Source organism: Camelus bactrianus, chromosome 5, assembly GCF_048773025.1.
Source record: "Camelus bactrianus isolate YW-2024 breed Bactrian camel chromosome 5, ASM4877302v1, whole genome shotgun sequence".
Taxonomy (NCBI): domain Eukaryota; kingdom Metazoa; phylum Chordata; class Mammalia; order Artiodactyla; family Camelidae; genus Camelus; species Camelus bactrianus.
Window position 1 is genome coordinate 73,743,705 of NC_133543.1, and position 17,766 is coordinate 73,761,470.

General features: G+C 39.3%; 1 protein-coding gene across 10 annotated transcripts in view; it reads left to right on the forward strand.

Annotated features, from left to right (window-relative positions):
- The window catches only part of KLF7 (KLF transcription factor 7), a 386,441-nt gene that overhangs the window by 334,881 nt on the left and 33,794 nt on the right, over positions 1 to 17,766 (forward strand). For 7 of the 10 annotated variants that reach the window (XM_074364097.1, XM_074364100.1, XM_074364099.1 and 4 more), the window contains one exon: positions 5,370 to 6,003. In XM_074364097.1, the coding sequence (XP_074220198.1) occupies positions 5,370 to 6,003 (634 nt within the window). The remainder of the gene's footprint in view (positions 1 to 5,369; positions 6,004 to 17,766) is intronic. The other 3 variants (XM_074364103.1, XM_045520498.2, XM_045520502.2) reach the window with 2 other exon arrangements.

Genomic DNA, 17,766 nt, shown 5'->3' on the forward strand with positions numbered 1-17,766 from the left:
AAAAAATGTCACAATGAATATATGTATGTTCATGTATAACTGAAAAATTGTGCTCTACACTGGAAATTTGACACAACATTGTAAAATGACTATAACTGAATAAAAAAAATGTTAAAAAAAAAACAAATTCAGGTGATATTTGTTAGAAAACTAGGAGAAGCAGCAGCCATGCATTCTGAAGTTGAGATATCAGAGAGCCTTCACAGAACTCATCTGACTCATAAATAATAAGAAAGTCACTCTGCACTTGGGCACATTTCCTGCCCATTGCTGGCTGTAGTGGATTTTTAAGAAGGTGGAGGCTGATCCGGTGGGTCAGGCCTTAAGCTGTATTGTTAGGTCAGGCTGAGGGAAGCCTCATTTCTCCAAGGTGAGGTACCAAACAGCCGTGATTTATGTCATTATATTGACACCTGCCGACACCAATTTGGAGTTTGCTGGCTAGAGTGTCATTGGGACAGAGTAAATCTCTTGTTCTGGTGGACAAACAAACATTTGAATCTATATTGAAATTTGCAGTCTGCAGATATTCCTGCTTTGTTGATGGATATTTTTTTTCTCTCTCTCTCTCAGATTATTTAGATTTACAGAAAAGTTGCAAAAATAGTACATAGAGTTCCTGTATACACTTTTCTCAGCTTCCCTAATGTTACAGAATCATAGTACAGGAAATTAACATTGATACAATACCATGAACTGATCTATACACTTTATTTGAATTACATTGTTTTTTTTTTCCCACCGATATCCTTTTTCTCATCCTGGATCCAGGCTGAGATCTTTGCATTTAGTTGTCTTATCTCCTTAGTTTCCTTCTATTTGTGACAGCTTCTCAGTCTTCTTTGTTCTTTATGACCTTGATACTTTTAAAGAATTTTGGCTAGTTATTTTGTAGAATGGCCCTCAACTTGGATGATGTTTTCTCATGATTAGATTGAGGTTGTGTACTTTTGGCAAGAATGGCACAGAATAATGTCATGTCCTTTCAGCCTGTGGTGTCAGGGGAACATAATGTCAATATGCCGCTAAATTTCATCGTATGGTTAAGGTGTCACATGCCAGGTTTCCCTACTGTAAAATTATCATTTTTGTCTTTGTAATTAATAAATGTCTCATTGTTGGGGGGATACTTTGAGACTAGGCAAGTGTCTTGTTTTTCATTATACTTTCATCTATTAATTTTAACATGCATTGGTGATTCTTGCCTGTAGTCATTATTACTTTGTTATTTGACTAATGGTGATTTTCTGTTTCCAACATTCCTTCTATGTTTATTAATTATAATTTTACTATAAGGAGCAGCTGACCTATCTCCCCCATTAGTGTATTTGTTCAACCATTTGTTTATATCACTATGGATTCATAGATATTAATTTTATTCCATGGGTTAGAATTTATTATTTATTTATTATTATCATTTATTGTTTATTGTTATCATTATTTATTATTTATTTGTTATTATCGTTATTCATTTTTATTGTTCAGATTGCCTAGATTTGGGCTTTGAGAGCTCCTTCAGGTTGGCTCCTCAGTCTTCCTGACATACCTTCATCACTTTATGAGCACTTCCTTACCTTCTGGTACCACTGGTTATTCTAGGCTCAGCTTTTATTTTCTTTGCCTCAGCCTTTGAATCAACTATTTCCCCAAGGAACCCTGGTTTATCCCTATACTGGATAGTGATATTTAGAAACCGAGATCTTCGTGCCAGGCAGGCTCACTGCTACTGGGGTGACTTTGCTCGTAGACTCTTCTCCTGATTGACAGAGCTAGGAAGTACATGTATGTATACTTACACGTGTATATACACATTTATTTCTATATATACCTGTGTGTGTGTGTGTATTAAAATTTATGAGTAAATACCCTAATACTCAAATTCCAATTAAACATCATAGGCGTTTCTTAAGGGAGTTCTTACAATTATTTTTTAAGAACATTAGGGATTAACTCTTTTGCTTGGAAATAATCTAACATTGAAATCCTCCTCATCCTTGACATTTTAACTTCCAACACTCCTGATGAGTTTCTGATTGACAAAATCTTCTCTACTTAAGCTTTATCACCAGCAGATACTATTTTTTTTATTCCAGTTCAAACATAATTCTTTTTTTTTAAATTGAAGTACAGTCAGTTACAATGTGTCAATTTCTGGTGTACAGCACAGTGTCCCATTCATGCATATACATACATATATTCATTTTCATGTTCTTTTTCATTAAAGGTTATTACAAGATGTTGAGTATAGTTTCCTGTGCTATACAGAAGAAATTTTTAAAATCTATTTTTATATATAGTGGCTAACATTTGCAAATTTCAGACTCTCAAATTTAGCCCTTCCCATCCCCTTTCCCCCAGTAACCATAAAATTGTTTACTATGTCTGCAAGTCTGTTTCTGTTTTGTAGATGAGTTTATTAGTGTCCTCTTTTTTTTTCTCTTTTTTAGATTCCACATATGAGTGATATAATATGGTATTTTTCTTTCTCTTTCTGGCTTATTTCTCTTAGAATGATGATCTCTAGGTCCATCCATGTTGCTGCTAATGGCATTATTCTTTTTTATGGCTGAATAGTATTCCATCATATAAATACACCACAACTTCTTTGTCCAGTCATCTGTTGATGGACATTTAGGTTGCTTCCATGTCTTGGCTGTTGTACCAGCAGATATTTTAAGAATTGGATTTCTCAAGACAAGAATAATTGCATCATGATTTCAGAGGTCTATTCAGCACATTCTGATGGGTACTCATGCTTCTCTAACTCTCAGGTGGAATAAGAATGCCTTGTGTTAGGACTGCAAGTGATAGCCTCTCTTAAGTGATCCAGATTTTCCCACATTTTAATGATGGGAAGTATCTCCATCTTTAGATCATTAGTGTGATCCATGTACTCTGGGATGCAAACTAGGGCATACTGGGTGGGTTATTTTTTAATCCTCCCTGAAAAGTATGTATATAAATGCATTAGAATATCTGTTCCTTAAAAATCTGAATATGAAGAGATCTGAGCTTACTAACAATCACAATTTCTTAGTGACTTTTGAATCTTTGAGCTAGAAACTATGTAAGAGCACGTGGTGTACGAAAGCTTTGTCCATAGACACTGGTGACTGTGGGTAAGAAATAGTCCTTGTGTGTGAGGCAGGGAACTGCCTCAAGGACCTCTTGTAACCCCATGATTCAGCTGACTTCTACCTGAAACATATCTGTGTCTCAGAAGTCTGGTGCTGCTCTGTAAGCAAAGCTCAAGGAGCATTACAGTTGTATTCCAGAACACGTATTAGTGGTCATTTCTAGGATTGCTAGCCTCAGCCTAGTCCAGGTTAGGGTCATCAGATGGCCTTTGAGGAGTGGAGTAGAACAGAATGTTCAAAATAACAGTGTAAAGTTGATTTGATAGACATTGTGTACCTGTTGGGTGGCAGACACTGTGCTTGGTAGATGATGGTTTAAAAAGGGAAGGGGAGGTTTAAGGGAGGTTTCAGGGGTGATATCTTATAAAATTCAGAAGTGAATTGATTGGAGCTAAGACCGAGGGTTTCAATATTGGAAAGAAGTAAAGGGTAATTTCTAGCATTGAGATGGAAAAGGAAAGGGAAAATCTTTGAAACATGGAATTCAGAAAAGGGGCAAATAAGGATAAGGTAGATTTCTAGATCTGAGAAGGTGGTAATGTTGGTTTTGAATTTAAAGTGGTGAGAAGCTTCTCAGCAAGAGCTATTATTTAATCAATAAGTAAATAGAATCAAAGTTACTTTTCCAATAAGCTTTCCTTGATTAATACCTCCATGTTATGTAGAATTCATTGTCCACTCATCCCCCAGGAACTTATCAACATACTTTATTATTATGTTATTTAGTATCACCTGCTTGTAAATTCATGTAATTTTTAGTTTGTAATTGTTTATTCTGCACCTACATCACATGAATCTATTTCTGTGGCTTCTCCTTTTAACACATAGAAAGCCTTGCACCTTGCTGTGAGCACAGTAGTTGAATGAACTGAGTGCTGAATGAAGATTGGAACCATTCATTAGTTTATACTGTTGAAAATCAACAGTGAGACCCAAAGGTGATTCATCGTTAAAAATCTGCTTTTCTTATTCAGGAATGCAGGGTTTTACCAGAAGGCTGAGTAAAAACCAATCTTTTGAAATGTCACCAAAATAAAATCCTTGACAGATACAACACAACTAGGTATATCATTAAAATATATTCTTCACAGCATAAAAGCCTAGAATCAGAACACTGGTTGAAAACGTAGAAGCTCTACGGAGGCAGTAAATTAGGAGCTAGTCACATTTTAAACTTGCCATCAGTGTTTCTTTGTTGAAGCCCAGAAGTTAGAGCAAATTGAATGGATGGCATGAGTTAGCATCGTGATTTTCTACCGAATTCTGGAAGAGTAGGATTTTAAATGAGAAGAGCTTTTAGATTACAAACTTAAATATCTGCTTTTTTGTAAAAGCACTTCCACCATCTTACAAAGACTTCTGAGCACCATGGATGAAGATTTGTTGAAACTCTAAACTTTTTGGGTTTTCTTCCCCTCATTTCTTTACCAGGGAAGAACTTTATATTGAAATAGATTGCATCTTATCTTTACCAATTCAGGTAGCTGTGTCTGAACTTATTTTTATCACATAGTCAGAGATGTTAAACTATTGTGATGGGACTCACGCTCCTTGCCCCACAAGGAGTAGCAACTGTATTCTGAATAACTTTCCATAAACAACAGGGGTTTTGTCTTGTGCATCAAAGGTTTTATAAGAGGTGTTCTTTAGAACAATGTCCACCCCTACTGGTTAGGGAATCCATTCCCAGGGCAGGACTTGCTGTTGGCTGAAGTCACATCTTAGTTTGGGTGGGCATCGTTTATGCTTTCAGAGCGAGTTGGAAAATTGACTTATTTTCGTGACTTGCAAAAAGTCTTTTTGAAAAGTGAAGTTGGACTGTGGGGAGTCCTATCTTGATATGGAAGCCTTGTCTGATTCTATTTGCTTCTTGCTTTCATGGGAACTCCTAGGGAGGCTCCGAGCATCTCACCTGCTGAACTGAATAGTGGGGCATGAGATCATTTTAACATCGAATGTTCTCAGGGAACTTGATGGTGTGAGATAGCCCTTCTGGGTTTCCAGTTCCCCATCAATTATAATAGTTGAGCTCATATGTGACCCTTATGAACCCATCAGAAGTGTCCAGGGAGAAAATAACAAGGTCAGCCCTTTCAACATGAGAATTTCAGATATGAGCCATGAAATGTTCTCTGTTCCTTCCTGTGTCTTCCTCTGCCTGTCAGCATGTGGTCCCGTGGTGTTCTCTGCCTCTGATGGCTGTTTCTCTCCCTCTCTCCTTCCCCTCTGCAGACATGCCTTGAATTGGAACGCTACCTACAGACGGAGCCTAGGAGGATCTCGGAGACCTTCGGGGAGGACTTGGACTGCTTCCTGCACGCTTCTTCTCCCCCGTGCATCGAGGAGAGCTTCCGGCACTTAGACCCCCTGCTGCTCCCAGTGGAAGCGACCATCTGCGAGAAGAGCTCAGCAGTGGACATTTTGCTCTCTCGGGACAAGTTGCTATCTGAGACCTGCCTCAGCCTCCAGCCGACCAGCTCTTCTCTAGACAGCTACACGGCCGTCAACCAGGCCCAGCTCAACGCAGTGACCTCATTAACACCCCCATCGTCCCCTGAGCTCAGCCGCCATCTGGTCAAAACCTCACAGACTCTCTCAGCCGTGGATGGCACGGTGACGTTGAAACTGGTGGCCAAGAAGGCCGCACTCAGCTCAGTAAAGGTGGGAGGGGTGGCAACAGCAGCGGCAGCCGTGACGGCAGCTGGGACAGTTAAGAGTGGACAGAGCGACAGTGAACAAGGAGGGGTAGGGGCTGAGGCATGCCCCGAAAACAAGAAGAGGGTTCACCGCTGTCAGTTTAACGGGTGCCGAAAAGTTTATACAAAAAGCTCCCACTTAAAGGCCCACCAGAGGACTCACACAGGTAGTGGTACAAGTTGGCCGCACGTGGTTTCTTCCTTTTCCTCCTTTAGCCTCATGGTGGGAAGGGCTTCTCTCTGTTCCCAGAAGGGGCTTCCATGCCCACTAGGAGGTGTAGAGAGGCAGGAGGGCCTGGGGGGGGAAGCAGGGTGACTCCCTCGTTACCTTAAGGTCTCCAGATGTCCCGAGCACAGGACATGGGTTTGTCACTCGCTGTCTCAGAGATACATTCAGGGGCCATGCCAACCACAGTGTAGAATCAAATACTCTTAAGGATGCCTGAACAGGGGCGCTGGAGGTGTGAGTCCCAGACGTACGTGACAGATGTGCTTGTCACTTTCCTGACACTTTTCATTGTGTTCAGGAGTGTAATTCTGCAGTTTTGATCAATGCTGGAATCTGAGGAGGTATATTTGAAAGAATTCACGGTTGAACAAGGTAGCCAGGGTGTCTCTATTCACTCTTTTTCCAGCATCCCTGATTTTTCATCAAAGTCACCAACAGCAGGAGGGTTTCAGAGTTCATTAGATGTGATCATTCTATAATTAATTGGCATCTCCTCTTTTGCATTGTTCTCTGGCGCGTGCTTTATGGAGAGATGGAAGAATTGCTTTTTAATGAGCTTGTTACTGAGAAGTTGCTAAAGTGATTACATTGCTATGTGTGTGGTAAAGGCGGTGGGGACCGATGGGGACTGGATATTTTACTCAGGACTTCTGTGGTGACTCCCAGGAATCACATCAATCTTGGGAGCTATGGGATCATTTGGAAGAGTGGGGTTTGCAGAGAAAAGAGTGAGATTGGCATTTTCCTTGAATCTGGTCTTTGTTCTCTGTTTTGAGGCAGAAGCTGAGGGCTGGTGTCTCTTCTTGGGGTTAACATTGCAGGAGCAATTACTGTCATTAGTGGTTTTTAAATGAGTCCCCGACAGCGTGTTGCCGGTATAGTTTTTTGCATACTGCGTGCACAAGGCAAGCTGAACGGGGGGAAGCTCTGGAAGTGTAAGCAGCAGAAGCAGTGTTGTCAGGAAGAAATGGGTGATTGGATCTGAGCTAGGAGACGTGTCTGTGAGAGGGCTCACTGCTCGTCTTCCTGGTGCTCTGCAGTGGTTTGTGGACTGAGCCATCAAACACATGTGCAAAGTTGATTGGCTGGAAAATTGGGAGAACCTGGGTTCTAGTTCTAACACTGTTACTAACTGCTTTGTGACCTTGAGTGCATCCCTGGACCTCACTGGACCTCATATTTCACATCTGCCAGACAATCATAAGGCCCCTCTCAGCTCTAAGATTCTGGAGGAGGAGAGGGTGTGACATGTCTTTGTGCAGGACAGAGGAGCTTTCCTGAGGCAGGAGTGTGTAATGTGTGCCTAGGCGCAGTCACCACCTTGGACCTTGGAGGGACTGTCATGGGAAGACGAGAGCAGACGATGCGTCCTCACAGCACAGGACTCGGGCGTGTTCTTCTCGAATTCCGAACTCGCTTTTCCACAGGGCCCTTGCTTGGCTCATGGGAAGGTCTGTACCATAACTTTCGAACCTGTGGCTCAGGCACAGATTGCACTCGTGGTTCCCACGGGAGTTTGGGATCGATTCCTCCAGTCCACAGACATCAAGGCAAAGCCTTCCTGCTGTTGTCAGCTTTTTTTTTTTTCTCTCTGATACTGTCCTGAAGGTTATTTTTATGTATATTTCTTTCTTTCTTTCTCAAGTCAGTGGGTAAAGTAAGGGAAAGATTGCACTACTCCCAGCTTCAGCCATGACTCATCTCCCCCTCCCCCCGGATACGAAGGCAGGATGAGGGGAGAGGGTGGAGTTCTGTTGCGGGTGTGGAATTCACATTATGAGCACATTTCTGAATGACCGACATGAAGACAGACTACGTCCTGCCTAGTATGGAGCCTGGACAGCTCTGGAGGGGCAGAGATTCCTCTCTGGGGGGTTCCAGAGCACTTTCTTCTTTTTCTTATCCCCTCTTTCCAACGGATGCGTTAGAGGGATAACTCTTAGCAGTGACACATTATTTGCTTTGTTTTTTGGGCATTGTTCAGAGCGATTATCAAGGTGGAGCTCATTATGTTTCCCAGCACCTGCAACCACTTGCCTTATAGTGGATTAAAGTGGAAAGACTCCTCCCCGTGGGGAATTTACCCCAGAAGGCACCATGCATTATTAGAAAGGCAGGACTGTAGAGTGGTTAAGAACAGGGCTTTGCAGTCAGGTTGACTTGGGTGTGAATTCTGGCCCTGCCACTTCCTAGATTTATGAATTGGAAAAGTGATTTATCTTCCCTGAGCCTCGGTTTCCTCATCTGTAAAACAGGGATAATTGTGTTTGCCTCCTAGCTTGTTTTGAAGATTAAATGAGTAAATATATGTAAAATACTTGGCAGATGGTAAGAGCTTATTAAAGATGGTAATAGGGTTGGTTGTAGTTGTGACTACTGCTGATGATAGATTAGTGATGATTTTGTGAAAAGAGCTTTATATAAACTAGAAATAAACCACTTAAAGTTAAATATCACCAAAAAGGAAGAAGCTTTTTCCTCCTCACTTCCATAATTTCAGTGTGGGGGTGATGATGCGTGGACACTAGTCGTGGAGGGTGAAATTGGACGTGCAGCTGTTGGACCAGTGCAGTTGGCAATAATGTAGAGCATGGCTTTCCTAAAACATCACAGGCAGCAATCGCCTTGCACCCTCCGGAAGCATTTTGTCAGTAAAGCCTCTGCAGAGGCAAGCATGGAGGGAAAAGTAGGTGCTATAAGAAAAAGAAATAGACAGGAGGAGAAGTAGAGGTGGAGATAGAGGATGTGGAGAGGGAATATGAATTAATTTGGATTAAATGGATAAGAATCAGGAGTACTTATTTGGAATTAGTGTGAAGGGGGCACATGGGGAACTGAAAACAAAGGTGATAATTTATGTGATGTGGATGAACTAAGAATAATGAAAAAAGCATGAAGGATGGAATCAAATTAAGTGCAGACATAGCAAGGAAGTGGACTAGTAAAAGCTTAAAGGCAAAGGTAAATGGTGATGGGAGTTCAGGTTGGAGACGAGTCTTCTGATAGAAGTGAGTGGAGTGGGGAGAGCCACTGACCAAATGCTGAGAAGAAGTTTAAAAACATGGGCTCCGGTTGGATTCAGGCAAGCTGTTTTAACACAGAGCTCACTTTAATTCAGTGAAAATATTTTCTTATCTTTCAGCAGAGGAAGTGTTTTGGGACATTAAAAAAAAGAGAGAGAGGGAGAGAGAAAGACAGAAAACCATCCAGGAGAAAGAAGGGAAATATTGGCGCTTTGTTCTCTAGAGTTATATATATGCTCTATCTCTTCTATATGGTAATATGTTGAAAAAGAGACACACTTGCAAAAATGAAATAAAATAAAATGTGTGGGTCTCTGTCTATGCATAAAGAAAGACAGTATGTTGTTGGTAACATGGATTTGCTTGCATTGAAGAATTTTTAAAAGTGTTATTCGCTTAATCTTTATATAGATAGAATTTACGGAGCTGGAAAAGATATGCGTCTTCTTCTTCTTCTTCTTCTTTTTTTTTCCCCCTTCTGTGGCTGTGTTTTGAGGATGCTGAATCCCTCAAACTTTTTGCCCTGGAGGATGTTAGGCAATGAGGTGATTTTTCTTTTTTTCAGGTAGCAGATGTTCAAGTTGGTAGCGAGGACACAAATACTGGTTGCCCAAGGAGGTGAAGTGAGGGATGGGGGAACCATGTAGGGGGGCGGGCAGAAGATGAGGCAGGGACTGGGACAAAGGGAATACTGTGAAGTAGCAGAATCTTAGTGAAAGGAAGCATATAAAAATGGACATATGGTTTATTCATTGGGAAGAGCACTTAGTGCTGGCAGGAGTTTAAAAATGTCCTTTAGCAGCCAAGCCATTACAGACCTTTCTCTCCCACTCTATTTTCTGGTCTTTGTATAATATATTTTTCTTTCTCAATAATTCAACTATTATGTTCATAGTTTTCTTCATCTTCTTGGAGACAGCTAAATAACCGTTATAGTTTGATGCAGGGGAATCCCTCACTTCCAGTTTTCATTTCTTTTTTTTTTTAATCTCTTGATTATGCTTATTTTCAGCAAAAATCATTCTGTTAAAACGTTAGTCATTTCTATTCAAAAAGAGAAAAAAATAATTTTCCACAATTCTTCTTAATCACTTCTGAGGAAAAAAAAAAAAAAAAGCTTGTGATCCAAATAGTGCTTTGTGTTAAGTGAGCAGACTTTTCTAATACGGAAATTCATATAAAAGCGGATCCATATTTACACTGTTAAAAGTGAGTCATGTTGGTAAAGTCAGGACAAAGGCCAGCAGTGAAATCTCTGGTTGTTGGTCACGGAAGAGGGAGAAGAGAGGCCATGTTCTCTCTTGTGCTACTTGGAGGGCTCTGTCTGTTGACTGCAATTGCTTTACCCTAATCCATGGGTGGTGATGAGGACATTCTAGATTTTGCACTGAAGGATGTAAAGGTATGCTTTTTAGGTGAGAAGATAAAACGAGTGTGCAGTTCACTTAGCATTTTATATCTGCTTTGGGGCAAGTCATTATGAATCAAGATGTGGCAAAATATCTTAGTTTAATTAGGATTTAGGGAAATGGTTTGTTTTTAAATGGGAAGGTGGCTAAAAAATGTTACAAACAAAAAGATGAGTGTAGTGTTTAAGAGACAAACAAAAGTGTTTATTTTATACATATAATGAAATTTCTTTAAAGTTTGAAATATAATTTACTTATTCAACAAATACTTATAAAGCACTTGCTACATGCCAGGCTATGTTCAGAGTGTTAAGAAACAAAATTCAACTGAGTAAATTTTAAAGATCATATTGGCTTTATTCAATGGTTCATCAGCTGGGCAGCATCCCATCCAGCAAATAGGGAAGAACTCTGAAGTGCTGTACACAATGAAAGACTTTTATAGGCAGAAGAGGTCAGGACAGGGAAGTTATAGCAGCAAAGAGCTGATTGTGGCAAATGTCATCTTCCTTTAGGGGATGACAAGGGGTCTGTCAGGCAGATTACCTTACTAGTGCTGACCAGATAATTCCAGGTTGATTGGTTTAAGATTCCATCCTGGGGGAGGCTGAAACTATATAGATTCCATCCTGGGGGAGGCTGAAACTATATAAGGTATTAAGTTTCAGTTTGGTGAAGTGGGGCTTAGCACAAATGACTCCATTTTGGGCCAGTTGTCTTTTTTTTTTTTTTTTAAACAATTCTCTTTTGATGAGACTCTTAGCCTGAGAGATGTGATCAAAATTTAAGGCGTTAGCACTACTCCCAGCTACTATTCTGAAGTTCTTGCAGTTTTTGCTAATTCCCTGAGTGCTATTCACAGGTCATGATTTAAGGTTCACACCTTTTAAGTTGGTCATTCTCTTTTTTTCTGGTCAGTTTGACTTGAGGTCTCCAGAGTTTGTCCAGGACCAAATGTCAGGTGGAGCTTTCTTCAGCTGTGAAATGTGTACCCAGGGTTTAATGCCTTCTAGTTTTGCAGCAGTGTCAGTTGTCAGGAGCACTTGATAAGGTCCTTTTCGTGAGTCTTGCTTTTGCAAAAAAACAAACAAACAGTAACTGTCTGTAAATTACAAAATATTTTAAAATTCCCATTGTTAAAAATCTGGTGAGAACTTGCTAAGGAAATGTATTTATTTCTGCGATATAAAACATTTTAAGATAGTACCTGGAGTCATGACTGATAACATTAACCAGAACATATAAGATTTCCAAGCATTTCATACAATTTCTGGAACACTTATGCTATACACCTATAGAAGGCTTAGTATTACGTATTTGACGGTGCTTCCCAGTGTAAACATATCAAATAAGCCTAATTAGTTTAACATCTCTTATTTTATAAGGAGCGAGAACAGATCTCTTGAGATGTTCAAGGGGCCCTCTGGAAAATCCCCAAGATAGTTTGAGGTCAAAAAACTTCATTTAGAATCTGATTTGGGGGAAATTTGTCAAAAATATCCATTTAACCAAAGTGACAGTAGATTCTGTTACAGGCAAATGTAGAAGGTTACATAGTTGTAAGCAAAACTTAGCTCTTTTAATATTGAGAAGGTCGGGTTTTCCTAAGTAGTCAAAGATCTGATAAAGATAATGTTAAGTACAGTAAGTTATTTTGGTAAGACACAAAATCTTCACTGTCCAGGCAGATTACTTAAAAAATTAGGAAAATTTCACAATCTGTTTTCAAAAAAGATTTACCAAAAGTCCAATAAAACCTTGTCATTTTACCAGAGAACACCAAATTCTAATTTTGTACCAGTGTACTTTTGCTATTAAAACTCATTTTTTTAACTTAAATAAATTCATTCTGATCTTAGCCGGGCTGATAACACACACAATTTGTTTCCTAAGATTCTTTTGCCACAGACTTTCTACAGTTTTGCCCCCTGTTTTTTTTCCTCTTTCTCATTCTGGAGCAATCAGTCATTTTACTTTCCTTATCTTTTTCATGCACAGTCGTTTTCCTTCATCCTTATTTTTTCTAAGTAGTTTTAATTACATATATTGATTAAAACAAGACTTAGAATCCTTAATTCATAGTGAAAACTAAGAAGTAAAAAATTGTGAACTGTCTCTTATACTGGCATTCTGTGGACTGGCAAATTTATAAGTACAATTCATAATTTCTAGAAGTATATTCTTCCTCATAATAAGTTTTCCAATGTGGCAAAAAAAAACCCAAACCATGTTTATTAGTAAGTCCAAATATCTTAAGATTCTCTAGGCAAAAGTAGATAAACCTATGTTCAGGACTAATGTTCTGGTATTTTGTTTGGAAATGATTGAGATATTCAGTGACTATCCATCATCAAATTTAACTTAGCAAAACTCTAAGGTTTCAAGCTACCAAAAAGATTTAAGGAAACTATTTTAGTAGACATACCATAAATCATAGTTATTGCTGGAAAGTGGAAACTCTTATCCCACTTACATCTATTTAAATCATTTGTTCTTAACAGTTATGTTTAGATTACTCATGAAAATTTTATCATCTCAAGTTATTTTTCTTGCTGAAAAATTTTGTAACAGAGAAAACATGAATTTATTTGGCTAGTAAACCCAGGTAGAATAAAAGTTGTATGTTTGCATTACTTTTAATGTCAATGACTCTGGAGACATGTCTATTTTGATTAAACCAACAAACTTAAACTAACTTTTATTTACTGAAGATTACCCTAGGTCACGTGAACTTGAAAAACATTTGGGTTAGTTTTCATATTTCTGAGACTATACTTAATTTATGTAGCATTTGTTTGTTTTTAAGCCAATTAAATAGAGCTCTTTACAGATTAATTTTAGCAATACTCTCCAGAGGTAGAGTGTTGTACACATCTGCAACACATACACAGTTGATCCTTGAACAATGTGGGCTTTAGGGTGCCAACCCTCTGCATAGCCAAAAGTCTGTGTGTGACTTATAATCAGCCTTCTGTATACAGGGTTCCTCTATATTTGCAGTTCAACCAACTGCAGATCATGTAGTATTGTAATCAATATTGGAAAAAACCTGCATATAAGTGGATCCGTGCAGTTCAAATCTGTGTTGTTCAAGGGTCAGCTGTGTATATAGACACACATAAACATACAGACAGATACAGAGGCCTTATAGCTTCCATTCTCAAATTTTAGCTACAAATCAGGTACAATAATACAAAACTCATTTATAAAATAAGCTGGATCCAAATTGTGTTCTTGGTAGATGGATAAGTTAAGGCTCAGATGGCTAAAGCTTTTTACTAATATTTGTGGACAAGACACTTAAGATTTTTCACTTGTCTAAGTTCCAAATAACTTCCCCCCACCTTTTTTCTCTTCTAATAAGAACTACCTCCCTGGGATTTGCACTTCCAAGAGATGGCCTAGATAAGGTTTCCTGGAGAAGGCCAGGTAGAACATTTACATCTCAAGGGCACAGGGAAAGAAGGCAAGTTACTTCAAGAAGGACTCTTGTTTCCTAAGGCCAGAATTTTTATAATAACAAGACTTTTGAGATGAATAGGGGAGCTTTGGGGATTGGACTTTGAGTTGTTTCTAGAACTGTATTTCTGGTTTTGCAAAAAATTTTAAGATACTGACAATTGCTTTTAATTCCTCAAAGAAGTGGGTTGTAGCCTAAATGATGTCAAGGGTTGATTTGCTCATCCAACCACATTATCTTCAATTTGCTTTTTTATACTGGGGAAAGGATTTCCAACTAAGATGAAAATGAAAAAATTTCTATGTTCTGGATTTAGAGCTGTTTGTCTTTGGAATGTTTTAGTAGATCCTTCCGCAAAGGCATCAGAATGTTTTTTGTTTGTTTGTTTTTTAACCCCTTTCTGGGTAGTTTCCTTTTATCTTAGGGGAGAAGGTTTAAAAAAATTTTTTTTTCTGTCAGGCTGTGAATATCAGCTTCCAGTCTGGCAGACTTCTGATCACAAAACTACCTAAAAATTATTTCAAATATCTTGTCATATTTCAGCTAAAACAAAGGATAAATATAAATAAATAATTTTTTAAAAAAATTCTGGCAGAATTGAACAAGCCTGTGGACTCAAACAGTGTCTCCAAAGAGGGTACAAAAGATATTACTTACCCAAGATTCAGAGCCCCTCCCAAAGATAGCCCCCCCCACAAAAACACCACTTAGATAATTCCTCTGAGAGCTGGCCATAGGCCTTCCCTGCAAATGGAATTCAACCCACATTTCTGTCCATCCACCTAGCTGTGAATGGGCTATAATCTACATTTCTGCCAAGTCATATTTTGGGGCTCCCGAGCTGACTGTGTTAAGAATTCTTATCCTTCTCTGCCTTCTGCTGGTTTTCCCAGGATCCCATCTGCAGGCACTAGTATCTGCTAAAATTTGACAAGTTTTTTCCATTAATTCTAATGTAATTTTTCCTGTTTAAGGAAATAATGTAGAGTTTACCAGAAAATCCTTCAGAGTGCTGTCAATCCTGGGAGGGGTGCATATGAGGGCTTTCCTTTGAGGGTAGACATAGGGGTGTCTGTAAGGTCACTAACGTGGCAGACTTTTGTTTACAGTCATGCAGTCGCTTTACAGTGGAAAGGCAATTCAGACAGAAGATTGGTAGAATGATACTCAAGTAAAGGAGGGTGGAGGGGAGAAGTGAGTTGTGCCCATCAGATGGTCTTTAGTTTTAGGTACCTCTTGAGTCTTTAATTTTCATTAGCTTTTTGTAACAAATCTTTCAGTGAAGGTATTTTGGAACTTGGGAGCTTTTGGAGCCTTCTGCCAATTGTAATAGGTATCCCATTCTGTTCCATTTGGGAACCCTTGCTTTAAAGCACACTTCTTAAACGATCATGTCTAACTGAAGCATTCACCGTAATGGCCATTGTCATTCTAGGTTGTCTTTGGTGAGATTTTGCTGTTGTTGTAGATGTTTATAGCTTCTGGGACCATAGTTCTTAGACATAAAATAAGCAGGTGTAGCAGAAGGTGTTTCACTCAATTCTTTGAGAGTTAAGGCTCTTTCTTTCTTTTTTTTTTAGTTAAGCCTTAGGTCTCTTGGAGCCAAAATTAATACTTGTGAGGGATATGGCTCTGGGTTGGGGATTGTGTGGTGTTTTATAACATACCTTGTTGTGTGGTAGTTAAGAATTCTTGAGATTGGTGGGTAACCTGGTATTAGTATGACCCGATTGGTGACTGGTTTATCCTAACACAGGAGTCTTTTGAGTTGGGTGACAAGTGCTCTAACAGCTTTTAAGTGCTCAATCATACCCATCAATTTTGTGGCTTTTGGCTTCTGAGATTCCCATTAGCAATAGTCTTTATCTCATATCCACATTAAATACTAGCAGTAACCAAAGAAATGTTACCAGACTGGCCAAGACAAGGCTTTAGATGCACACCACCAGCTGTTCCCAGTGTGGAACTATAGACTAAACCAACAAACCCTAGCAAATGGGAACTGCGAACTAACCAAGCACTAAGGATTGGCACTCTGTCAGAGCCTCCTGTCAGTCTCGACTGACCCATTAACTCTGGACTTGAAAGCCAATTAGATTGGGAGCTCAGTGCAAAGAGAGTAGAACTCAGAACTGAGAGGAACATACCCATAGCCCTTGGAAATGATGAGAAAGACAAAGAACTCAAAGGGTTTGCAGGTAACAGTGCCTGTGTTCTCGTTCTCTCTGAAGCTGTCAGAGGTTTCCTTTGGATCCCACCACTGCCCCCAAATCTGTTGAAAAAAACAAAATTCAACTGAGTAAATTTTAATGATCTTATTGGCTTTTATTCAGTGAGTCATGAATAGGGCAGCATCCCATCCAGCAAACAGAAAAGAACTCGGAAGTGCTGTATGAAATGAAAGACTTGTGTAGGCAGAAGAGGGCGGGACAGGGAAGTCACACCAGCAAAGAGCTGATTGTGGCGAACATCACCTTCCTTTAGGGGATGGCAGGGCTCCGTCAGGCCGGTTACTTCACTAGTGCTGACCGGGTAGTTCCAGATTGACTGGTTTAAGCTTTCATTCTTGGAGGAGGCTGAAACTGTAATTAAGTTAGGTATTAAGTCTTGGTTTGATGATGTGGGGCTTAGCACAAATGACTCCATTTTGGGCCTGTTGTCTCTTTTCTAACAAAAATCTTTTTACAAACATTAACCCTTTAAACCATATTAATGAAATGACTTAGGTACTGTTATTTCAGAGATGAGGAAAATGAGACCAGGAGAGGTCTAGTAACTTGCTCAATGTCACATAGCTCCCAGGTGTCTGGGCCAGGATTTGAACAAAACAGTATTGCTCCAGTCTGAGCTCTTAACTTCTATGCTGACTCATTGGGGAAAGAAGTCATACAGATATTTTTCTTCATAACCCATTATTAAGGGGAAATGAGAAACTTATACTTTAAATACAAATTGACAATGAAAACTACTTTAAGTGTCTTCTAAACAGATAAAAACTGGGAGGATCCTTAAATATCGTGCCTCATCAAGTGACTAAGAGTCAGAACAAGGAAATTAGGAAGGAATGGTCTTCCGTTTCCAGGCCCATTATTGTTACTGCAGTCGTTACTATTATTATGGTCATTACTATTAACCCATTTTTTTAAACCTCAGAATTAAAGACAAGCTTTCTTATCACATTCGCAGTTCACTCATTAAAATGACAGATGTTAATACTCTATCCGTACGGAATAATAAAAATAAGGATTATCACATATAGAGGAAACTAAGGACCAAAAATGTAAAAATGTCTTAGCCCAAGTTATACAACCTGCCATTGGCAGAATTAAAATTTGTCCCTTGTCTCCTGTCTCTGAGGCTTGCATTCTGTTGTAGATCATCTTGCTTCTTATTTACTTTGTTCATTCAGTCATCCTACAGACAGGTGTTAAGTGTCCATAGGTATCAGATGCCATGCCGCAGAGTGACCAGCAGTTACGGAAGGGCCGTGCAGGTAAGGAGTGCTGAAGAGAGGCAGGGCATTACACGAGAGCAGGGCTCCTGTCAGTGGTCAGAGCAGCATGGCTAATTCCGAGATACAAAGTTGCTTTTCTCTTTCTGGAAAGGGTGTTTTTCATTGATGCTGTTTATCTCTTAAAATGATGCCAATGTGATAACACACTAATTTATATAAATAGAAGCTCTAATTCAAGGTCAGGCATATCAGCAGGATAAAATTAAATACCTCAGTCTGGAACTGTAGGGGGCCCATCGACCATTTTCAACCTCTTCAGCTCCATAGATAAGAATTCTTTGAATTTATACAATAGCAA